Here is a 24,163-nt window from a genome sequence, read left to right on the forward strand (position 1 = left end):
TTCCCGGTGTCCATCCCTGCCCATTCCCAGTGTCCATCCCTGCCCATTCCCGGTGTCCATTCCTGCCCATTCCCAGTGTCCATCCCTGCCCATTCCCAGTGTCCATCCCTGCCCCTCCCTGCTGTCCCCACTGTCTATCCCTGCCCATTCCCGGTGTCCATCCCTGCCCATTCCTGCTGTCCCCACTGTCTATCCCTGCCCATTCCCGGTGTCCATCCCTGCCCATTCCTGCTGTCCCCACTGTCTATCCCTGTCCATTCCCGGTGTCCATCCCTGCCCGTCCCCGCTGTCCACCCCCGCGGGATGCAGATGCCGTATGCAAACGAAGGGTGGGGCGGGGCCCTATGCAAATCAGCATGCAAATCGGGGTGGGGGAGGCGTGGCCGCGGCCGGGCGCGCGCGGGGGGCGCGGCCGGCGATGCAGATGAGGGCGGGGCGGTGCCGTATGTAAATGAGGGGGCGTGGCCCGGCGGGCGGTGTCGGAGCCTCCCGCCAGCTGCGGGCAGCGGCCCCGGCAGCGCAGCCGGAGCAGCGCCAGCCCCGCCGGTAGCGGCGGCACCGGAGCGGGCCGGGCCGGGCCCGCAGCCCCCGCCAGGCATGGCCGAGCCGCCGGCCGCAGCGCCGGCCCCCGAGGGCGAGGAGGGCCCGGTGCGCTTCGCCCGCAAGGGCGCCCTGCGGCAGAAGAACGTGCACGAGGTGAAGAACCACAAGTTCACGGCGCGGTTCTTCAAGCAGCCCACCTTCTGCAGCCACTGCACCGACTTCATCTGGTGAGCCTTTCCCCCGGACCGCCGCGGGACACCGGCTCGGGACGTCCCGCCCATCGCATCCCATCCCATCCCCCGGCCCGCTGCGGCTCGTCCTCCCCATCCTTCTCCGCTCCCCTCCGGCTCCCCTCATCCCCCGCATCCCCTGCCGGTGCCCCCGGTGCCCGCTCCCCTCCGGGCGGGCTCTTTGCGCCGCGGGGCCGGCGTCTCACTCCGCCTCTCTCTCCGCAGGGGCTTCGGCAAGCAGGGTTTCCAGTGTCAAGGTGAGTGTCGCGCTGCCGGGGGGGCTGAGGGGACCCGCACTCCGCGTCCGCCCCCCGGCCCCGGCGCCGCGTCTCCCTGCGGGCGGCATCCCCGCCGCACCGGCCCCGAGCATCCCCGCCGCGCCGGGAAGCGGCTTCGTCATTTTTTAATCGACCCAGCGACTCCTCGGTGCCCTTAAGCCGGTCGGGTCGCGTTAGCGGAGATAAGCGCCCAGGACTTGGGCTAAATCCCCCGAAAAAAGGCCGAGGGGAGTTTGTTTTTAATGTACTTAACACCAAAACGTGTGTTCGGGCGGCGAACGGGCTGGGCGAGGGCAGCTCCGCGGCTGCAACTGCGCAGCCGGCGAGGGCTTGAATGGCTCGCTTGTGTTGCCGGGGAGAAAAAAACGAGGCTTTATAACAAAATATGTTGCGGTAGCCGGGTTACTACGACCATAATTCTTTGTTCTGATGATGCCGGGATTCTGGAGGGGCCCTTCAGGGATTTGGGATGTCCCCTCGGGAAATTGGGCTGAATTAGCCAGGCGTTCTCGGGTTGCTGTTGGAGCCAGCCCGGCTGGGAGCTGCTCCTGCCCTGTCCTGTGGGTCCCACCCGCGCGGGGTTCAAACGGGGCTGGTGCTCGCAGCTGCAGGCAGTGAAATTTTGCTTTTGTGAATATTTGGGGACAGAGTTTTTATTTTGGTGGATGGCTGACTCCCAAGCTGAGGTATCTGGCGTGAAAACAAACCCGCTTTGGGGCTCTGACAGGCTCCTCTCCGCAGCTGTCCTTGGGTTTTGGAGTGGTACCCTCGGTGTGAGGTGCTGGGGGGCTCCTGCGGGGGGGCTCTGCCTCGGGAGCATCCCTGCAGCTGCCTGCACCTGCAGCGTCAGGTGAATCCAATTTAAACGATGCTGCTACTCATCCTTAACGCCTGCCACACGTGTATAACACTAAAACGCCCAAAGCATCTCTCTGCCACCTCCCAAAGCCCAGCCTGAAGGCCTGGACGGGCGTTGGCACGCTGAGGAAAGTGGAAATGGAGATTAAAACGTGTCCTAGGGCTGTTTCTCAAGGTCACAGCTCCCCCCCGCACCTGGGGTTTCACACATGGGCGGCTGAGTCACGTTACCCACAGGAATGTCGTGCACCGCGGATCTCTGGTGTGGGTCTTCCCAGGCTCACCCGGCTGTGAATTCCCCGCCGTTCCTTGCAGTGGCGGTGTATTTGTGCGGGCACGGTGTCCGTGGGAGCCGGGCCGTGTTTGTGGAGCAGGTGGGGACCACGCAGGCTTTGACTCCTGCAGCCCTGCTCGCTTCTACCTCCGGCGCCCAGCGCCGGGTCACTGGCGCCGTTCCAAGTCTCCTCCAGCTGTCAGGAGCTGTTCTCCAAACCGGCCACCTTCATCCTTGGGTGTTTTCAGGCAGTGTCGAATCAGCCTGGGTGGGCCCGGGAGCCCTGGGGAGCTGCGGTGCCACCAGGAGCCCGCCCGCTGTGCCAGGGACGCCCCAAGGTGTGTGGCTGCTCGGTGCCATCCCTCTGTGCCTTAGGAAAGCCCTGCCCAGGTCACTCTGGCGTTCCAGACGTGACTGGGCCCTAGGGAACGTTTACTGTGCAACAGGGAATCCTGCAGGCTGAGCTCTGCCGACCAGCCCAGCCTGCGCTTCCCAAAATTCCGTGATCTGTGGATTTTCCCGGAGCCCACCTGTGGGGTGCTGGGGTGCCCAGTGCAGGTGCTGCTGTGGCTGAGGCAGCTCTGGGCGATGCCGTGCCCGGGGTGGAGGACACGCCGTGTTCTCCCTGCAGGATGTTTCCAGCCTGGGAAAGCAGCGCAGAGATCTCTCCCACGGCCACCTGCTCTGGAATCACGGCTGCCCCGGGGCTTGTCCTGGAGGGAGGCAGAACTGGGGGTGCCAGGGCTGGCCCTGCCCTGCTCCAGCTGCGCCAGGGGAACTCGTGCTGGCCCCTGCAGGCACCACCAGCTTTGGGGTTGTGCTGAAGCCGCTGTTGAACTCGGCAAATATTGACAGGGAGGCAGAAAATCCCAGGGCTGGCTTTTGTTTAGGGGTTCCTCGTCCCCGCAGGGCCGGCAGGAGGCTCGGGAGAGAGGATCTACCTCTCCCTTTGCCGACCACACCTTTAATTCCACTTTAACAACTTCCCCGAGCGTCTCGTCCCGTTGTGCTGGGGGGTGGCTGGAAATGCAGCTGGGCACTCAGCTTTTCCTACTGCCGTTTTAAGTAGGTTTTCACCTGTGCCCTGATTTCTTTCTAGGGCATTTGCGATAATTAGATTGTTAATTAGCTCATTACTTGCGACTTTTGGCAGGAAGTTAGCAGAAACCGACTCTTCGTAGCTCGAAATACTAATGGATACCACAAAATGCCACTTAATTGCCTGCTAATCTGCTTCTTATCCTCGCGCACGATCTCCTCCTTATCCTCGTGTGCATCTGCGGACTTCCTGGGCCAACGTCTCTCTGGTGAGCCAGAAAGTGTCTGGGCGTGGGCAGCGGAGGTCTGCGCACAGCCGCTCCAGGGGCAGGGCTGCTCCCGGCAGGCTGGCGAAAAGAAATCGATAGCTGGTGGGTGTTGGAAGCCGAAGGATGTGCCTGGAGCTGCCAGGGAGATGAACCCGAGGCTCGGTGCCTCTCGGTGCCTCTCAGCCCATGCCACAGAGGGGCTGCCTGGCCCTGCTGCGGCTGGGAGGTGAAGAAACTTCTCAGGAACAGAGGAAGGAGAGTGTGACGTGTGTGTGTGAGTGCAGGTTTTGTGTGTGAGTGCATGTTTTGTGTGTGTGTGCGAGTGCATGTTTTGTGTGTGTGTGCGAGTGCAAGTTTTGCGTGTGTGTGTGCGTGTTTTGCGTGTGTGTGTGTGTGAGTGCAGGTTTTGTGTGTGTGTGAGTGCAGGTTTTGTGTGTGTGTGAGTGCAGGTTTTGTGTGTGTGTGAGTGCAGGTTTTGTGTGTGTGTGAGTGAGTGCAGGTTTTGTGTGTGTGTGAGTGAGTGCAGGTTTTGTGTGTGTGTGAGTGCAGGTTTTGTGTGTGTGTGAGTGCAGGTTTTGTGTGTGTGTGTGAGTGCAGGTTTTGTGTGTGTGTGTGCATGTTTTGTGTGTGTGTGTGTGTGTGAGTGCAGGTTTTGTGTATGTGTGTGCATGTTTTGTGTGCGCTCCCCTCCCCGGGTCCTCATCCCGGCAGTACCAACACCAGGAGCGCCTTAGAGGCAGGGAGCAGCCCTTGGTGTCTGCAGGCTGGGGAAGGAACAAGCGGCCCGGTCTTGTTTCTCCTGACGTGGGAGGTGCTGCAGGAAGGCAAAGGAAAGGGAATTTGGTTTGGAAGCTTTGGAGAGAGAAGCTCTTGGCTGCCTTCTGGGAACTGGCAGCTTTCTCTTTCCCTCTCGTGTTTTCCCTGCCTTGGCACCCTCGGGGCCATTTCTGCTGCTGGCCAGGCAGCTCTCGGTCCCTTTGTGGCTCGGGGTGCTGAGGGGACGTGCCCCTGGCGCTGGGTTTGCTCAGCCTGGGCAGAGGTGAGGAGCAGTGCAACATGATTCACACTTGGGAGCAAAAAATAACCTGCATCTGTCGCTGCTTTCACGTGTACAATGGAGAGAAGATCTCGGAAAGGAGAATCTCGGTTCTCCCTGAGGAGAGAGGGAAAAAAGGCGTAATTTGGTAATGGGTGCTTGGATCCCATGCGGTAACTTATCTGGGGAGAATGTTTACTTCTTGTCCCTGCTTATGACTCAGTAAGCAAGGCAACTCTTCAGATTAGATCTCCTTCCCAACTTTCTACCACACAGAATTCCTGCCTCCAGGTTTTCCTCTCCCTGTCCTCCAAGGCCAGCGCTCTCGTTCTGTTTTGTGTTTTCACCAGCCAACATCTGAGACCAGAGCAGAGCAGCTGGAAAATGTCACCCAAGGCCTCACCTCTCAAGCAAGTATTTCTCTCTAGCTCAGTGCCTTCACCAGCCACCCTTCCTCCCCCCGAGGCGGAAGTGAAACCCATCTCACTTTGCTCCCCACGGCAGCTCGAGCCGCTCTGCGGGCTGCGCTCGGCACCGCTCTTATTGACTCCATTAAACAAGTAAGAAACAAAAAGCAAAACAAACTCCAATCATTCCGAGTCGCCTCAAACCCAGTAATTTCGTGTCAACGCATTATGCACACTGGAGCAATGTTAGTGTTCAAATAGACTAATTAAAAATGTTACTGCAATTACTTTTGCAACACAAATGACACTAATTATATAATGCCGCAGAAATTGGAAACGCGGTTTCGGAGGGATTTCTGCGCGCCCGGCGGTGGTAACGCAGCGCTGGGCGCTGCAGCCGTGTCCCCAGGGCAGCGGGGTGTCCCCACATAGAGCCATGTCCCCACACAAATCCTGTCCCCAGGGCAGTGGAGTGTCCCCACATGGATCCTGTCCCCAGAGTGTCCCCACATGGATCCTGTCCCCAGGGCAGCGGGGTGTCCCTACACTGATCCTGTCCCCAGGGTGTCCCCACACAGAGCCATGTCCCCAGGTGTGTCCCTACACTGATCCTGTCCCCAGAGTGTCCCCACACGGAGCCATGTCCCCAGGTGTGTCCCTACACTGATCCTGTCCCCAGAGTGTCCCCACACGGAGCCATGTCCCCAGGGCAGTGGGATGTCCCCATATGGATCCTGTCCCCAGAGCAGGGCAGTGGGATGTCCCCACATGGATCCTGTCCCCAGGGCAGGGCAGTGGGGTGTCCCCACATGGAGCCATGTCCCCAGAGTGTCCTCACAGTGATCCTGTCCCCAGGGCAGTGGGATGTCCCCACACGGATCCTGTCCCTGGGGCAGAGGGACGTCCCTACACTGATCCTATCCCCAGGGCAGTGGAGTGTCCCCACAGGGAGCCCTGTCCCCATGGTGTCTCCACATGGATCCTGTCCCCAGAGCAGGGCAGTGGGATGTCCCCACACGGATCCTGTCCCTGGGGCAGAGGGACGTCCCTACACTGATCCTGTCCCCAGGGTGTCCCCACAGGGATCCTGTCCCCAGGGCAGCAGGGTGTCCCCACAGGGATCCTGTCCCCAGGGCAGGGCAGCAGGGTGTCCCCACATGGATCCTGTCCCCAGGGTGTCCCCACAGGGATCCTGTCCCCAGGGCAGCAGGGTGTCCCCACATGGATCCTGTCCCCAGGGCAGCAGGGTGTCCCCACAGGGATCCTGTCCCCAGGGCAGCAGGGTGTCCCCACAGGGATCCTGTCCCCAGGGCAGCAGGGTGTCCCCACAGGGATCCTGTCCCCAGGGCAGCAGGGTGTCCCCACAGGGATCCTGTCCCCAGGGCAGCAGGGTGTCCCCACAGGGATCCTGTCCCCAGGGCAGCGCTGCAGAGCAGGTACAGCCAGAAAAGGGAAGTGCGTGTGTGTGTGTGTGTGTGCGTGTGTGTGCGCACGGCCCCTGTTGCACCGATGAGCTCCGCTCCTGCACAGCCCAGTGCGCACAGCGCTGGGGGCAGAGGGGAGCGTGTGCCCCCGGGCACGGCCCTTCCCGGGCCGGGCTTAAAGCTGGCACCTGAGCCGGCCTCGCTAAACCCGCCCTGCCCTGCGCTGCCCACCTGCGGCTCCGGGGAGCGCCGGCAGGGACGGGTGGTTGGCAGGGAGCGGGGTTTTGGAGGCAGGTGTTTAGGAGGGAGAAGGGTGTTTAGGAAGGAAGGGTATTGAGGAGGGACAGGTGTTTAGGAAGGAGATGTGTTTTGGAGGGAGGTGTTTAGGAAGGAGATGTATTTAGGAGGTAAGGGTGTTTCAGAGGTTCAGGTATTTAGGAGGGAGGGGAGTTTAGGAAGGAGATGTATTTAGCGGGGACAGCTGTGGGGGAGGCCGGGGGCCGTGCAGCCCCTCTGGCAGTGCCAGGGCTCTGTGGCCGTGCAGGGACAGCTCTGTCCCCGTGCAGCACGCAGGGGCTCGCCCGAGCCTCGCAGTGGAAGTGGTTTCTCTTTCCCTTCCCCCTGCTGTTGCAGGGTGGGTTTTTCTTTCTTATCTCCGGAGATAGCTGTCACCCTAAACCCATCTTGGGCCCCGATCGTGGGGTGGTCTGTTTCCTTCCCGGGGTATCCGCTGCTGACTGGTGCCAGCCATGGGATGCTGGCTGGGAGGTTTGCAGCTGGTTTGGAGCTGTTTTGGGTGGGCATCTGGGTGCCTCGGGGTGGCAGGAGGCTTTGCAGCACACCTGCCTGGTTCCTGCTGGCTCTGACGCCGCTGCAGAGGTTAAACCACCCCAGTCCTGAGCCTCTGCCACGATTGTTCTCCTGCTACTGAGCCTTCCTGGGGAATTTAGTGCCTGGGCTGTCTCTAAGGAGACTCCTCAGCAAACAGCGCAGCATTTGTGCACGCCTGCTCGCTCACACGCGTGTGATCCCACAGACTCCCGTGCACACGGGTCCCCGCAGGGTGCGCAGGGCATCCTTCTCGGGGGGCGAGCTGTGGGCGGGCGCTCACCTGTCTCGGCACCAGCAGAAGATGCCGAGAAGCAGGGCAAGACCTTGAGGGTTTGGTGTCTGCTGTGGAGCAGGAGGTGGGGATGAGGCTGCCCTCAAAGCTCGGCGTGAATTCTGTTAACTGCCGGGGTGTCTGGAGGAACCGGAGCGGGGGAGTTGCGCAAGGGTTTGCACTGGGCTGCTGCCCTCCCTCCTTCCAGCCAGCACAGCTCCTCCTCCTCCTCCTGCAGCTGGGGAGGCTCCTCGGTGCCACCCAGGCCGGATCCATCGGATGAGCGACATGGTCACAGTGACTGAGAGATTAACGCCCGGCAGCGCCCGTCATGGAGCTGCTGGGGCGCGCTCCAGGAGGGGTGTGATCACCCGGGGAGGGGGAAATGCTCCCCCCTGGCCTGGAGGTGTGTGCTAACCACACGGGAGCTTTGCAGCCATGGCTGGGGTGGGATTGCGCCCAGGTGAAGCCTTTGGGTGGTTTTTCCTGCAGCAGGAAGCTGCGAGACGAGCGGAGCTGCTGGAGCCCACGGGGGCCTTTGGGTGCCTGTGCTCCGGCCCGGGCAGTGCTGGTGGGATAATCCCAGCAGAGGGGCTTGGGAGTCCCTGCTCAGGAAACGGGGAGCAGGGAGCTCCCTGCAGGGGAAGGGTAAGCGCAGGTGCTTGGGCAGCGAGTTCCCTCTGCCCTCTGGGGTTGTCAAAGACGAGCTCTTTGCAAAAGGCAACAGCACAAAATCAGGAGTCCTTGTGTGGGGGCCCTGGCTGCAGCCTGGGGTGGCCAGCGCAGTTCTGGGGTGGCCAGCACCGTTCTGGGGTGGCCAGTGCCGTTCTGGGGTGGCCAGCGCTGTTCTGGGGTGGCCAGTGCCGTTCTGGGGTGGCCAGCACCGTTCTGGGGTGGCCAGTGCCGTTCTGGGGTGGCCAGCGCTATTCTGGGGTGGCCAGCACTGTTCTGGGGTGGCCAGCGCTGTTCTGGGGTGGCCAGCGTGGTTCTGGGGTGGCCAGCACCGTTCTGGGGTGGCCAGCGCCGTTCTGGGGTGGCCAGCACCGTTCTGGGGTGGCCAGCGCCGTTCTGGGGTGGCCAGCGCCGTTCTGGGGTGGCCAGTGCCATTCTGGGGTGGCCAGCACCGTTCTGGGGTGGCCAGCACTGTTCTGGGGTGGCCAGCGCCATTCTGGGGTGGCCAGCGCCATTCTGGGGTTGCCAGTGCCATTCTGGGGTTGCCCCCTGTGCTGTCCCACAGCTGGGTGAGGGCAGGGGACACGGAGCAGCTCCAGACCTTTCCAGGTGATGCTGTAGGAAGCAAAGCCTGGCCAAAGACTCGAGCATCCCCCGTGTCCCATACTTTGAGATTTAGCAGGAACCACAGGTCCTGTGCTCCTTGGAGTGGGGCCCTGCAAGGGCTCCCCGGGGTGACGAATTCCCCACACGTGTACCTGGACAGAGATGTGGGGCTGGGCCATGTGGGCAGCAGAGACAAGGGCTGTCCCTTGGGGCTCCCTTTCTTCAGGGGAAGGACGGCTGTGGGCTGCTGTTCCCCGGCTCTGAGTCCATCCCTCCATCCCTCCCTGCTCTTGGCTCTGTGGGTGGCTCTGTGCCACGGCCAGGAGTCCCTGGAGGCAGAGAGGCGACACGAGCACCAGGGATGTCAAATGACACAGGAGCTGCCTTCGTTTTGCAGACGGTGACCCAATGGCTGAAGGTGAGACTCTCCCCGGAGCTCTTCAGCCCCGCCAGGGCTGCTGGTCAGGGGCTGCTGCCCCAGCAGAGAGGGGCAGACCCGGCCCCGGCTGGCCCTGTCCCGCAGGAGCAGCTCCAGGAAGTCAGTTCTTCCACAAGAGCCGCAGAAGGGATGGGGGAGACAGGAAGAGCTCCGGCGGTGGTTGGTAGCAGCCAAATTCTGTGTTAAGCAGAAGCAATTCCCAGAAGTAGCTGTGCTGGCTGTAGCTCTTCCTGGGAAGGGAGGGCACCGCTCCAAACCACAGCCTGCTCCTGCTGGGCTGCACCCAGAGCCGTGCAGGGCCAGGCTGGACTCACCCCGCTGTCGGGATCACCCGCAGAAGCCGTGGGGTCTCTCCCAGGGAATGCTCTGCTCCCTCCTCTGGCTCTTCCCAAGGCTGTGGGGTGGGAATGGCTTTGGCTGCGGTGAGGGGGCACCGAGCCATGTCTGGGAGCTCCTTCTGTCAGCACCCCAAAGGGGTCTCTGCTCGGAGAGGGCGGCCGAGGCTCGGCTGGGCCAGCCGAGGGGTGGCTCTGGCCAAACGGGCTCCTCCTGCGTGCAGGTGCCTTGTCCGGCTTTGCCGTGCTCGGTCCTGGGCTGTTGGGACCACGCTGGTGCAGGCTCTGAGGGATGGATCCATCCCGGCTTTAGACCGGCCTGCACTGGGGGAATGGAGCAAATGAAAATGTTCTCCCTGTGAGGAGGCACCCGAACTCTGTGTAATTAATAACCTGGCAGCAGCACTGGCTTTTCTCCTGCGGAGGATGACTCCTGCTCATGGCTGGGGAGCTGGCCGAGCCCTCCCAGGGCCGCTCTTGGAGCCCCGGCCATCGCTTCCGACAGCTGAGGCCGGCTCCCTGTGAAGGGAAATGTCCTTCATGAGATGTGACAGCTCTGCTCCCGCAGCATCGCGGGGCAGATGGAGCCCTGCTCCTGCTGCTCCTCCCTGGCAGCTGCCAGGCTCTGCTGGCCACTGGCACTGGCCGCTGTCGCTGGCCACATCCTGCTCTGCAGCACGGAAGGGCTCCTGCAGCTGCATGTCCCAAACAGGGACAGGGCTCCGTGTCACCTCCATGCCACCTCCTGAGAGCCAGGGCCTTCCCTTCCCTTCCCTTCCCTTCCCTTCCCTTCCCTTCCCTTCCCTTCCCTTCCCTTCCCTTCCCTTCCCTTCCCTTCCCTTCCCTTCCCTTCCCTTCCCTTCCCTTCCCTTCCCTTCCCTTCCCTTCCCTTCCCTTCCCTTCCCTTCCCTTCCCTTCCCTTCCCTTCCCTTTTGAGGGATTTTGGGCTCACTCCCTCAGCTATTTACAGCCATCCCGCTCTTCCCATCACATGGGAAAAAAAAGCCCCAATTCCGTTCCAGCCTGATACTGGAACCAGTGAGTGTTTGGGGCGGGTCACCTCGCTGGCCTCCCGCTTTCAGGACTGAACTCCTGCGGCCCGGAGCAGGAGCCCTCCTGCCCCAGCCGATGGGCACCGGGTGCCGAGTGCTTGTGAGCCACATCTTGTCAATTTAAATAATTTGCTTCCATATTTGGTCTCGCTTTTGTGCCAGATTTATACGTCTTGTTTAAATCTGACAAGCAGAATATACTTGCTGCTAATCCGAGCTGGACAAGGCAGTGCCTGCCAAAAAATCCAATATTAATAAGCTCCAGTACATGGAAGTTACTGGATTTGCAAACTTGAGGCTTGTTATGGCACAGCTCCCTGAAAATTGGCTTTTTTGCATCTACTTAAATCTGGGTTTTTCCAAGGAGCCAGTCTGTGAGCTTCCCTCTTCGGGTGGGAGCTCCCTCCCCAGCTCAGTCTCTGGAACAAGGGAAGCTTTCCAGCTCTGAGCAGGCGATGAGTTGCTTATTTTTGGGGGTGTGGTTGGGCAAACGGGGGGAGCTGGTGTCTGTGCAGGGAGATCCTGGGAGCAGCTGGCCTGGAGCGGAGCCCTGTGCTCGGGTGGCTCCGTGCTGGCACTCGGGGCTTGTGCTTGAGGACATGGAGCTGCTGGAGAGAGTCCAGAGGAGTCCGGGGCTGCTCCAGGGCTGGAGCCAGGCTGGCAGAGCTGGGAATGTTCACCTGGAGGGGAGAAGGATCCAGGGAGAGCTCAGAGCCCTTCCAGGGCCTAAAGGGGCTCCAGGAGAGCTGGAGAGGGGCTGGGGACAAGGGATGGGGGGACAGGACACAGGGAATGGCTCCCACTGCCAGAGGGCAGGGATGGACGGGAGATTGGGAATCAGGAATTGTTCCCTGTGGGCAGTTCCTGGCACAGGGTGCCCAGAGCAGCTGTGGCTGCCCCTGGACCCCTGGCAGTGCCCAAGGCCAGGTTGAACAGTGGGGCTGTCCCAGCCTGGGACAGTGGAAGGTGTCCCTGCCATGGCAGGGGTGGAACAAGATGGGCTGTGAGGTCCCTTCCAATGCAAACCATTCCAGGATTCCATGATTCCGTGTTTAAAATCTTCAGTCTCTTGTAGTTCTGCTCTCGTCTTCCTACATTTGATATTTAGTCAGCAGCAGGGAAGCTAAAAAAGATTCAGATGTCTAAATCTCAGCCTTCAGCTGTTCTTCCTCTTCCTCACGCTGTGCTGCCAGCATGTTCCAGCTGATCCCGCCGGTGGATTCCTCCCTGTCTTTTGTTGCCATGTGAAAGGATGCAACAGGAATAGCTTCACCTTTGGGGGGCACGGTTAAATGCCTTCGTTCTGCTGGTCTGAACGGAGAGCACAGGCACATGGAATAGCTGACACTCGGAGCACATGAACAAATGCATTTTCATGATTTCCAATTATAGCAGAAGAATGAGAAAGTGAGGTGGTGAAGAGGAGTGAAAGTCGTCCTGGCTCCCCCGAACGGCTTCCTGCAGCCGCGGTGACATCACATCGCGATGGAGTCAGGATTGTTTTATAATATCACCAGGAGCCGAGTGAGGGGGAAGTGGCCCATGAATTTCATTTGCATCACTGAGTGGATTAGCTCCTGACGCAGTGCAAAGTCATTATTTACAGTGTCTCCAGCTCCGGAGCCCTTCCCGCACGGCGCTGCCGTGGCGAGGCTGATTCAGAGCTGGTGCGGCTGCAGCGCTGCCGAGGGCACAGGGATGGAGCGCGTCCCGAGAGCCCGAGCCGTGCGGCCCTGCCCTGCCCTGGCCCTGCTCTGCCCTGCCCTGGCCCTGCTCTGCCCTGCCCTGGCTCTGCTCTGCCCTGGCTCTGCCCTGCCCTGGCTCTGCTCTGCCCTGGCTCTGCCCTGCCCTGGCTCTGCCCTGCCCTGGCCCTGCTCTGCCCTGGCTCTGCCCTGCCCTGGCTCTGCCCTGCCCTGGCCCTGCTCTGCCCTGCCCTGGCCCTGCTCTGCCCTGCCCTGGCCCTGCTCTGCCCTGCCCTGGCTCTGCCCTTCCCTGGCTCTGCCCTTCCCTGGCTCTGCCCTTCCCTGGCTCTGGCTCTGCCCTTCCCTGGCTCTGCCCTCCCCTGGCTCTGCTCTGCCCTGGCTCTGCCCTGCCCTGGCTCTGCCCTGCCCTGGCTCTGCTCTGCCCTGGCTCTGCTCTGCCCTGGCTCTGCCCTGCCCTGCCCTGGCTCTGCCCTTCCCTGGCTCTGCCCTTCCCTGGCTCTGCCCTTCCCTGGCTCTGGCTCTGCCCTTCCCTGGCTCTGCCCTCCCCTGGCTCTGCCCTGCCCTGGCTCTGCCCTTCCCTGGCTCTGGCTCTGCCCTCCCCTGGCTCTGCCCTGCCCTGGCTCTGCCTTTCCCGGTCACCCATCACACTGAAATACCCGACTTGAGCTCAGCTCAGGAGGAGCCCCTGGCACGGCTCCGGAGCTGGGCTTTAACCGCGAGGGGAGAGGCTGCCCAAGGGACAGGAGCTGTGTCCTCTGCCCGGGACAGGGGCACTGTCCTCACCACGCAGGAGGTGTGCCAGGGTGTGCCGTGCCAGGCCGTGCCAAACTGTGCCAAACTGTGCTGTGCTTTGCCAGGCTGTGCTATGCCATGGCATTCTGTTCAATGCTGTTCCGCTCTGTGCCGTGCTGTTCCATGCTATTCCAGGCCGTTCCATGCCGTGCCACTCTGTTCCATGCCACGTCATTCCATGTCATTCCATGCCATTCCAGGCTGTTTCATGCCGTGCCACTCTGTTCCATGCCATGTCATTCCAGGCTGTTTCATGCCGTGCCACTCTGTTCCATGCCATGCTATTCCAGGCTGTGCCAGGCCATGCCCCTCTGTTCCATGCCATACCATTCCAGATCATTCCATGCCATTCCAGGCCGTGCCAGGCCATGCCCCTCTGTTCCATTCCAGGCCATTCCAGGCCGTGCCAGGCCATGCCCCTCTGTTCCATTCCAGGCCATTCCAGGCCGTGCCACTCTGTTCCATTCCAGATAATTCCATGCCATTCCAGGCCATTCCAGGCCGTGCCAGGTCGTGCCACTCTGTTCCATTCCAGGCCATTCCATGCCATTCCAGGCCGTGCCAGGCCATGCCGTGCTGCCGGCGCAGCGCTGGAGCCCCTGTGCCCTTAGCTGTCTCTCAGGATCAGTCAGTGTCACCCAGAAGGCTCCTGCACAGCTGGAAATAATCCCCCAACGATTATTTCCAGCTTTCCGTGCCTCGGTGCCGTCTCTGCTGCGGCGGTGCCTTAGCTGGGGGTGGTGCTGGGGCTGTGGGATGCCGTGGGTTTGTTTTTGTTGTGTGCCCAGGTCCTGCACGGGCTCCTTGGGCAACCAGCCTTCGTGGGGGAGCGATCAACATCTCCACGCTCACCGGGTTTCTGAAGAGTTGGATGGAACAATTTGGGTTTTGGGGTCTGGTGGGAGCCAAGTGCCCTTCCATGCGACATCTGTAATTGCCAGGGGGTTCTGAGGATGCAGAGCTGCCTAGAGGGATCTCCCTGTGTGCAGGGGGCAGAAGGGCTGAGCAGCACCTGCGTGTCCCCTCCCCAGCCTGCCAGGGGAGATTTCTGCCCAGGAATGGCTCTGGACTGGACCAGTCCACCTTTGTGTGATCGTGCATCAAAGCACCGTCCCCAGCACCTCAGTGCATGAATTTCCAAATTTGTCTCGCTGGCTTGTCTTTGGTGGAGAGGAGCCTCAGGGCCGCAGTCTTCTGGAGGGGAGGGCTGTGGGTGTGTGGCTGTGTGGGATAACTTTGGAGCCGTGCCTTTGTGAGGAGCAGCAGGGACAGGAGCCGGGATCGGCCGTGGAGCCGCTGCCTTGGGCAGGGAGGGCACGGCCACGGCGGCGACAAGGGCACAGCTGCCGGCCCGGTGTCTCCCCGGGCTCCTGAGGTGGAAAAAGTCTCACTTACTGGGTCATTTAGAGACTGAATCTGGGGTTTTGGCAGGAGGAAAGGCTTTAATTAGCTGCTGCTCAGTAGGGCTGCTATTAGATCTTCAGAGCAAGATGCTGCCGGACTGGAAAAAATGCAGCAATAGCTCATTTGCTCAGGAAGCCATGATGGTGATTTGCATTTTGGTCAGGTGCTGAACCCTTGGAGAGAAATTTTCTAAAATAACTTCAAACTGTATCTGGGGCTCCTTCCCTCTCCGCAGCTGGGTGAATGCCTGTCTTGGTCCCAAAGCCTCTGGGTGTGAATTCCTTTGTCTGCAGCACTCAGCTCTGCGGGGAGGGCTGGGCTGTGGACATGTCCTGTCAGCCAGTGCTGCGTGACAAACGACTTTTGTCTCTCCACCTTGGAGCAGAATTCAATTCCCCCTGATTATACACCTAACAGGATTTTTCTGCTGTGCCAGCAGCCCCTCTGCTGACCTGCATTCCCAGGAGATGTGTGGTAGGGTGGGAAGCTTTGCAGTGCATCCCCTGAACCTCAGCTCCGCCGCTGCTGCAGGACGAGGTGCTTTGAAATGTGTTCTGAACGCTCTGAGATGCGTTTGGGACAGGTTTTTATTGTTTCTCCTGTGTTGTCAGCTTGCACGAGTGCCAAATGAGAACAACCCCGCTCAGCCCTGGGCTGGCTCCTGCCCACGGGTGTCACAGGCTTTGAGTGGCTGTCACCAGCGTGGTGCTGGGCAGGGGTGGCCGCGTCTCGGTGCTGTGCCGTGGCAGGGCTCTCCCGGGCTGTCCTCTCCCCGGGGCTGGCTCTCCTCGGGAGCAGCTCCCGGCCCTGCTGGCTCCTGCTCCTCCTGGCAGGATTGCTTTGCTTTCCTCTCTGGCTTTGCTGCGGATGCTTGCTGCTCCTTCCCCAAATGAGAGCTGGGAATTCCCAGCTCTTTCGGCCTCCGTGCCAGGCTTTGGGAGGCAGAGTCCCGCTGCTTTCACCCGGCTGCGGTTTGGCCCAACGGGGTACGAGGCAAGAGGCTGGTTGATCTTTTGGGTCGTTTTGGCTGTTTGCCCAGGCTGGTGTGGGTGGGAAAAGGGGGACAAGGTGGGGGACACGATGCACTGTGGCACCTCCTGCTGCGGGGACGGGTCACACAGAGCGGGAAGGATCCCTGGATCCTCTGGTGCCTGCCGGGGTGGGGACAGGAGCCACGGCACCCCTGGCCAGCAGCAAATCCCGGTGCTGCCGATGGTCCCCAGGGCCGTGGAGTTCCCTCCAAAACCACCTCCCCTCTTCTGGGCTTTTTAAATTTGGAATAAACTTAATTTCTCTGCTGTTACTATTAACTGAGTCCGAGAGGATGAAAATAAATGCCTGTTGGGAAGGGCAGGCTGACTCACTTTCTCGTTCTCCTGTAAATTTCCATTTAAGTTTCAGTTTAAGCTCAGGTATGAGGGGAGTGAAAGCCGGTAATTTGTGACAAAAACTTCTATTTTAACTCGCAGCAGAAGAACTCCCTTTTTAATTGCAGAAATTATAAGGCTGGGACTCCTGTGAAGGAACGCTGGCTGCGGCAGGTTCCTGCTGGCTGCTGCGGGTGCTCCACCGCAGGGCCACCCAAGGGAGCATCCCCCTGCGACCGCACACCCGCCCATGCCCGCGGGACCTGCACCGGTCAGGCTCCCCTGGACCGTGCTGGAACATCCCCCAGGTTTTGGGGAGCTCTTGCCGCCTGTTCATTTATCTCAGGGCTCAAACTGGACCCGCAGGAGAGCTGGGGCCCAGAGCTGTGCTTTAGGCACAGAGCCACGCTCTGGTTTGCGCTCACTCTCGCTGGCGTGGCTCCCTGGGGCTGGGAGCAGCCCCGTTGTGTGATGGCACAGCAGCCAACCCTCCCTCCAGCCGGGGCTTTGTGCCTTTGTGGTGTCCCCATCGTGTGTCCCACCCCCGGGCTGGGGTGTGCAGCCTCCTCCATCATCCTCCATGCGCAACCAGCTCCATGATTTTGAGGCATCTTGCCCTTCTCTGGACCTCTCCTGCTCTGTGGGGTTTGGAGGCAGCAAATTTTTCCTGCTGTGGGTGATGGGGCTGCCCTGCACCCCCCAGCACGGGGTGGGGGACCTTTTGCTGCAGAGCCTGGTCACTTATCTCATTCCTGGATCAGGTGCCTCGAGCTCTGCAGCAAGTTCTTCTCTTGGCTGTAAATTTACTTCCACTGTGTCAGAGCGAAACAAGAAAACTTCTTTAAAAAGCAAGAGGAAAGTCATGTGAGGGAGCGGCGTTGTGTCAGCACTTAGAGAGGGTTCACAGTAGCGTGGCCCATCTGGTGCCTTCTGAAAGGGGAAGCAGAGGGCTTCCAGCCTGAGCTGGGCTCTCAAGGCTCCCAGAGCTCCCAGCCTGCGTTGGGCTCCCAGAGCTCCCAGGGCTCTCAGCCTGAGCTGGGCTCCCAGAGCTCCCAGAGCTCTCAGAGCTCTCAGCCTGAGCTGGGCTCCCAGAGCTCCCAGAGCTCTCAGAGCTCTCAGCCTGAGCTGGGCTCCCAGAGCTCCCAGAGCTCTCAGAGCTCTCAGAGCTCTCAGCCTGAGCTGGGCTCCCAGAGCTCCCAGAGCTCCCAGAGCTCCCAGCCTGGGCTGGGCTCCAGGAGCTCCCAAAGCTCCCAGCCTGAGCTGGGCTCCCAGGGCTCCCAGAGCTCTCAGAGCTCCCAGGGCTCTCAGCCTGAGCTGGGCTCCCAGAGCTCCCAGCCTGGGCTGGGCTCCCAGGGCTCCCAGAGCTCCCAGGGCTCTCAGCCTCCTCACCCTGTGCTGGGGGACTCAGGGAAGCTCTGTGGGACCAGTTGGATGGCGCTGCTGGCTGGGTTGAAAGGGACCTCAGAGCCCATCCAGTGCCACCCCAGCCATGGGCAGGGACACCTCCCACTGTCCCAGGCTGCTCCAAGCCCCAGTGTCCAGCCTGGCCTCGGGCACTGCCAGGGATCCAGGGGCAGCCCCAGCTCTCTTGGAACCCCTCCAGGGACTGGAAGATGCTCCAGGTCCAACATCCCCCGGGGGTGGAAGCAGCATCCCCTCCCCGGCAGGCTGTGCCCTAAATTAGAGCAGCAAGATGCTGCAATGGGTCCAGATGGAGACTCCTAAAATAATAGCTGTCAGCTCCCTGGTGACTTGCACGGGGTGCTAAAGCTTTTGGCTTTAGGAATGACGATTTGGGAAACAGAAACGCTGCTGGGCTGGAGCCAGCCGGAGGTGCCGGTGGCGCGGCCCCGCCTGCGTTGGGATGGATGAACACCCTCGGGATCATCACCTGCTGCTTCTGGGACATCCCACAGGCCTTGGGAAGCTGCTACCGCCCGTCCATTTATTACGGGGCTCAAACTGGATTTGCAGGAGAGCTGGGGTCGAGCACTTGGCTTTAGAGGAATTGGGATTCCCGGGGCAGGTGTGTGACCGTGTGTGTGAAGTGCTGGGAGTGCTGGAGCGTGGGATCAGCCGGCGTCCCTGTGCCAGAGGTGTCTGTGGATGCTGCTGCTCACGTTCCAGGCCCACTTTACTGCCCTTTGCTTTGATGTCCTCTCCCTGTAATGAGCCGGGGCCGATGGATGTCTAATAACGAGCTCCCATCTCATCTTCCTCCTCTGCGGGGACTCTTGGGCTCCTCTAATTGCTCTGCAGTGGCCGTGGGAGGCGGCTGCCTGTCAGGACAGCTGTTCCTTTGATCGGGCTATTGCACATTCAGGTCTTGTCCTGCACAGGTTTCATTTTGCTGTCCAGGACTTGCCAAGCCATTACACTGAAACGAGCGGCTTAATTGTGAGGGCTAGTGGCTCAGCATCACCTCGTGGTCAGCATCACCTTGTGGTGAGCATCACCACCTCAGCACCTCCCGAGCTGGGAGCTGTGCTGCTGGGAGCTGTGCTGCTGCTGCTGATCCAGGAGCGGTGCTGGTACCCAGGGAGGCTGAACAAACAAACCCGTGCTGAAACAGCTGGGAAAAGGGTTGGTTTGTGATGTCCTGCACAAAAACCTCCTTTCCCTCTGCTGCTGAAGCTGCTGGGTGTGCAGTGAGCAGCCCCTTCCCTCCGGGGCAGAGCTGCGGGGGGAGTGACCAGGGCAGCCCGTGGGGACAGCTGGACCTGCCGGTGGGTCTGCTGGGGTCGGACACAAATCCGCGTTTGTGCTCAGTGATGGCGAGCTGCGGCAGGAGCCCTGGGCTGGAGCTCCTTGGTGATGCCAGGGGCTGTCCCCTGCTGTCCCCTCCCGAGGAGCAGGGCCCGGCTGCGCTCTCAGGTGACAGCCCCCAGCGCTCGGAGCTGTTCTCGGAGGGGAAGGACGGACAGGATAATTACCCTGCTGCCTGATGAGGAGGCTACTGTCTCCTGCAGAGCCTCTGGCTCTGTGCTGCTGCCACGCCGTCTGTGCTTTGGAACCGGCTCTGCCGTGCCCCCAAACCTCGGGGAGCTGGGCACATCCTGGCAGGACAATTCCGGCATCCTCGGTGCCTTCCTGGGCACATCCTGGCAGGACAATTCCGGTGCCCTCGGTGCCTTCCTGGGCACATCCTGGCAGGACAATTCCGGTGCCCTCGGTGCCTTCCTGGGCACATCCTGGCAGGACAATTCCAGTGGTCTCAGTGCCTTCCTGGGCACATCTGGAGCTTTCTGTGCCAGAGCCAGGTTTTGTAAGCAGGGCTGTTACACGGAAACTCTGCAGTAACTTCCTGTGACTTTCACTGGCAGAGGAATGAAAATTATGCAGCCCCTAAAAAGGCTTGAATGAAGAGTCAAAGGGTGCATTTCAGGTCCTTGTGTAACGTGTGAGAAAGGGTCGGCGTTTTGAAGTTTATTTGCATCTCCGCGGCCGGTGGGGAAGCTGCTGTGCCTGGGCATGGGGTAACTCAGCTGCGTGTCTGGGGGAGGTGACCTCCAGCCTCCCTGGTGTCCCCACAGCCAGAGAGAAACTTCTCCTGCCTGGTTTGGCTCTCTCTTGTGGAGTGCCCTGCCTCCCCCAGGAGTGCCGCTCACAACAGCAGCTGTGAGCCTGTGCTGCCTTCACTTGGCGCTGCAGGGTCCCTCCTGGACGTGTCCAGGCCAGGCTGGATGGAGCTCTGGGATGGTGGAAGGTGTCCCTGCCCGTGGCAGGCGGTGGCACAGGACGGTCCGACAGGTCCTTTCCAAGCCCCGGTGTGATTCTGGAGCCAGCAGCACCGCGATCCTGGGGCTCAGCCGGCTCCCGCTTCCACGGGGCTGGAAGGGAGCTGAGCGCAGGCTTTGGGGTGAGCCCAGGCACAGAACCCTCCTCATCCTCTGCAGCTCCTCGGCGAGGGCTCCGGGAAGGGGCTGGCAGCCAGCAAAGCCCGGGGGGATGTGGGGGAGGCAGAGGGGGGCTCTGGCAGCTCTGTGCCGCACAGCACTGCCGTGCGCCGCACATCACGGAAAACACCAGCCGGGCGCCTCTGGAGCCCTCAGACCGGGAATTTCTTCGCAGGCGTCCCCGTGAGCAGGTGGGGCTCCCCGGGGTGGTGCCCGCTCCCCGCCAGCCCCTGTCGCTGTGCCACCCCGGCTCGCAGCCTTCCCCCAGCGCTGCCGTGTGCGCCAGCAGCGCCTGCCTCTGCTCTGCCTGACACCTAGTGATTTTTCTCTCTCTGAAGGTTTCTGAGCAGTCTGAATTGAGGAAGGGGAGGGTCGCTTACAGACACGGCTCTGGCTTGGCTCTGTTTTCAGGGAGCGTTTTGAGGTTTATAGCAGCTCCTCTGCAGGGAGGGCTGGGTTGATAGTCAGCAGCGGTAGCGGGTCAGGTAGGCTATTTTTGGAAGGGCTTTTTAATTGTCTGGCGTGATTCTCGCAGGGCTGGTGGCTGGATGGTTACTGATGTCCTGTCAGGGTTTGTTAGCACGAGGCGGCTCTGCTTGCACACTGATCTTAAATAATAAACCCACGAGAGGGGCTCGGCTCTGCTCTGCCTGACTCGGGAGGGTGGCAGGGGATAAAGCACTCAGCACCTGGCTGCTCTCATGCCACAAGCTGCTCCAGGACTGTTGTGAATCTGTCTTCTCCCCTCTACGGTGGGTCTGTCACAGGGCTCAGGGGCATCGTGCCCACCCAGGACCTGCCCGTGGCCGGGCTCTGCTGCCCTCCCTGCCCACGGCACCGCCTGGATTTGGTTTCAAGCTCATTTTCCACCTCGGCTGCGTGAAGGACGCGCTCTCGGCAGCAGAGAGGGTTTGACTAAACACCTTTTAGTTGTGTAAGCCAGTGGTTCAAATGCTTCTGCTCCGCCACGCTCCTGAGCTGCAGAGCAGGCGGCTTTGGGCTTTCCCAGCCCCAGGGGCTCTGTGCTCGTGGCAGGGGCTCTCCCCAGTGTGTTTGTCTGGTGCAGGAGGGCCCAGGCAGCCCTGGGATGGCCACAAACCCCGACACCAACACCTCTCCTCATGCAGTGTTTGGGTCCTGCCCAGCCCCTGGGAGTTGCTCAGACCTGGTTAAGGCATCGCTTTTGGATCTGTGCAGTGCTGAGGGCTCCGATCCCTGTTTGACCTTGGGGTTTTTGAGTCAGGAAATTCCACTCTTACCCCTCGAAACGAGAAAGGGAGGAGAAGTAGAGGCTAAGGCAGGGAAGGGTTTGCCTGACCTGCTCCTCCTGCCTGGCCCGGAGCTGAGTGCCCGCTCGTGCCTCAGCTGGTTTCACTCCAGTCACCAGCGCGTCCCACCACCCCTTGGTGGGCTGGTGACGCCTTCAGGTGCTCCCCAGCGGGAGCGTGCCCTCTGCAGCCATCGGCTGAAGGAAAGCTGCTCGCAGCCCGCCTGTGTGCGGTGAGGAGCACGGCCCTGACTGCTGTGCGGTGAAGGGACTCGCTCCTCGCGCAGCCTGCGGCAGGAGACGGGAGCCAAAGCCCTGGTTTGTGTCCTGCATCCCACCGCTGCCCCGCCCGGGGTCCAGCAGTGCTGGAACACGCTGGCTTGAATGAGGAGTTTTAATTAGTTTCATTCTTAGGCTGTCTTTGCTGCGCTGACTCACTTCCAGCTCTGTGATAACTTCAACACATGACTCCACGTCGAGGCAGAGGAGCAGGAGTCCAAAGGAGGGGAGGTGGCGGTGCCTGGGCGTGGGGCACGCTGTGCTGGGGGCTCGCTTTGGGGGGAAGCCAAAGGAAGTCTGAGGTCAGGCTGCACCCAGAGCACCAACTTGGGGCTGGGCAGGAGGTGCAGGAGGTGCAGCAGCTTCGGCTTTCTCCAGGTTTTCCCGCAGCCCTGCTGCTCAGCGAGGGCCGTGGGAGAGCAGGAAGGGGCAGCAGCAGAGCAGCGCCAGGAGCCGTGCCCCGAGAAGTCCCCGTGTGCACCCCGGAGCCTTGTCTGTGGTATCACTTCCCCAAAGCTATTTCTGACGCAGGGAGGTTCTCGCTGCTCAGCCTGAACTCGTCTTGTTTCGTGTCTGGTGGGGCCTGAGCGCCGGTTCTGCGGTGTGACGGCGAGTGCGGCGCAGGGCCCTGCTCCTCCTTGCTCCAGCGAGGTTTGGGGCAGGGGCTGTGCTGGGGGTCACACACACGCTGTGCCCCCTCGGGGAGCCTTTGGGGCAGGGGCTGTGCTGGGGGTCACACACACGCTGTGCCCCCTCAGGGAGCCTTTGGGGCAGGGGCAGGGGCTGTGCTGGGGGTCACACACACGCTGTGCCCCCTCGGGGAGCCTTTGGGGCAGGGGCTGTGCTGGGGGTCACACACACGCTGTGCCCCCTCGGGGAGCCTTTGGCTGCCATCTGTCCGTGCCCAAAGCACCGAGCCGTCCCGGCTGGCGTTGGCCGGAGAGTCTGGCTGGGCTGGCGTTTGTGGGGGGCTGTCCCCACACACCGCAGCACCCTGGAGGGAGGGGAGGGGAGGGGGTGAGTGGGAAGGCTGGAAGGGGGAGCAGCTCCTCGCTGTTCCTCCTAATTGCTCTCCCACTTCTGTACCCGAGCGAGCGAGGAGCTGTCTTGAGCTGCGTCCCTGGGGACGCTGCCTGGTTCTGTCATCCCCGGCACCCTCCCCACAGCGGGGCCCTTTCAAAGGAATCCTTCTCTGTTTTGACTCGGTCCGTCTTCCCCTTGATGTGAGAGCGATCCATCTGCCTCTTGATACGCCGGAGGATGCAAGGGCTGCGCTGAAACCTCCTGAGCGGGGGCGAGAGCTCCCGGGACGGTTCCCACGGGCGCCGCGGGAAGGTGTGGGAGCAGGGCTCAATCCCCAGCCTTTGCCTGAAGAATCCCTGGCTCCAGACTTGTTACTAGAAGCCGATAATAAAATTTGTAGGAGTTTTCTTTCTGATGGAAGGCGTGGGGGAGTGCGGGAGGAGCTCCCCCGATGCGCTCGGCGCGGTCCGGGACTGTGGAAAGCGGCAGCCCCGAGGCCGGGCCCTGCGGTGGGCGCCCGGGTTGGCCGGGGATGGAGGTTCAGGGATGGGGATGGGTGTGGAGCCAGGCACGCCCTGCTGGCGCTGGGGCTGCTCAGGCGCCAGGGATGGACGGGGTGAGGCAGGGCTGCGCCCCAGCACGAGCTGCTCCTGCCCGAGGAGCTGCTCTCTGGAGAGGCCGTGCCAGCCCCACTGGGATGTTACTGCTCGCTGGGTCAGGGCTCTCCAAACTCTGCTGCTTCCCCCCTGCGCCGTGTGCAGGGCTGGCACTGCCCTGCCGCTGCGGGAGCGCAGTGCAGGAGTGCTAACGCTGCTCCTCACGGCCGGCTTGCGGTGCCCCTGGGGGTGCGGAGGTGGATGATGAGATGGATGCTCAGGTGGGTGCTGAGGTGGATGCTCAGGTCAGTGCTGAGGTGGAAGCTGAGGTGGATGATGAGATGGATGCTCAGGTGGGTGCTGAGGTGGATGCTCAGGCGGGTGCTGAGGTGTTGCTCTCCCCAGTGCCTCTGCAGAGCTCAGCAGGACTGTGCTGCTGTCTCTCTGCAGCCAGAAGTGCCCAATGGCAAAAACTCGGGGTCTTTCTCAACCAGCTCTATCCACAGGTGTGTGGAGTGTTTGCAAGGAGCAGGAGTGCTGGGGGCAGGAAAGCTTCAAACTCATGGAATGGTTTGGGTTGGAAGGGACCTCAAAGAACATCCAGTGCCACCCCTGCCATGGCAGGGACACCTCCCACTGTCCCAGGCTGCTCCCAGCCCTGTCCAGCCTGGCCTTGGGCACTGCCAGGGCACCCTGTGCCAGGGCCTGCCCATCCTCACAGGGAAGAATTGAAAAGGAGCTTTTTCTGCTCCAGAATTACTCAGCAGATTTCTCCTGCAAGTTGACTTCAGGCTGATTCTGCTGAAGATTGATTGTTGGGGGTTTTTTTATTGTTTTTTCTGGTTGTTGTATTTGTAGAAATGACGATGCCTAAGCACTGTCTTACCAGCTGGTCAGGAATTCGCTGCAGAGTTGATAATTTCCAAAGGAAATATTCCTGCAGCGGTAACTCCCAGTTGGTGGGTGCCCACCTGGGTGCTCTTTCCCTGGAGGCAATCTCTGTTTCAGCGCTGGTTAAACACCTTCTCCTCCCTGCAGGCGCCACTGGCCCTTCTGTTCTGAGCCGCCTGAGCACATCCCTACAACCCAGCTGCGTTGGGCACTGGAATTCCTGCCAGCCCGGGATGTGCTTTATGCTGGAGACTTCTACAAGGACAGACAGTGATGGAGCAAGGGGGAGCAGCTTCAGACTGAGAGGGGACACTTCGGTTAGATACTGGGGAGAAATCCTTCCCTGGGAGGGTGGGCAGCCCTGGCACGGATGCCCAGAGCA

General features: G+C 61.2%; 1 protein-coding gene across 2 annotated transcripts in view; it reads left to right on the forward strand.

Annotated features, from left to right (window-relative positions):
- Nucleotides 1-597: 597 nt before the first annotated feature.
- The window catches only part of PRKCB (protein kinase C beta), a 92,791-nt gene continuing 69,225 nt past the window's right edge, over nucleotides 598-24,163 (forward strand). For both annotated transcript variants that reach the window (XM_040079059.2, XM_040079058.2), the window contains exons 1-2: nucleotides 598-770; nucleotides 999-1,030. In XM_040079059.2, the coding sequence (XP_039934993.1) occupies nucleotides 598-770; nucleotides 999-1,030 (205 nt within the window). The remainder of the gene's footprint in view (nucleotides 771-998; nucleotides 1,031-24,163) is intronic.

This window comes from Hirundo rustica, chromosome 15, assembly GCF_015227805.2.
Source record: "Hirundo rustica isolate bHirRus1 chromosome 15, bHirRus1.pri.v3, whole genome shotgun sequence".
Lineage (NCBI taxonomy): Eukaryota > Metazoa > Chordata > Aves > Passeriformes > Hirundinidae > Hirundo > Hirundo rustica.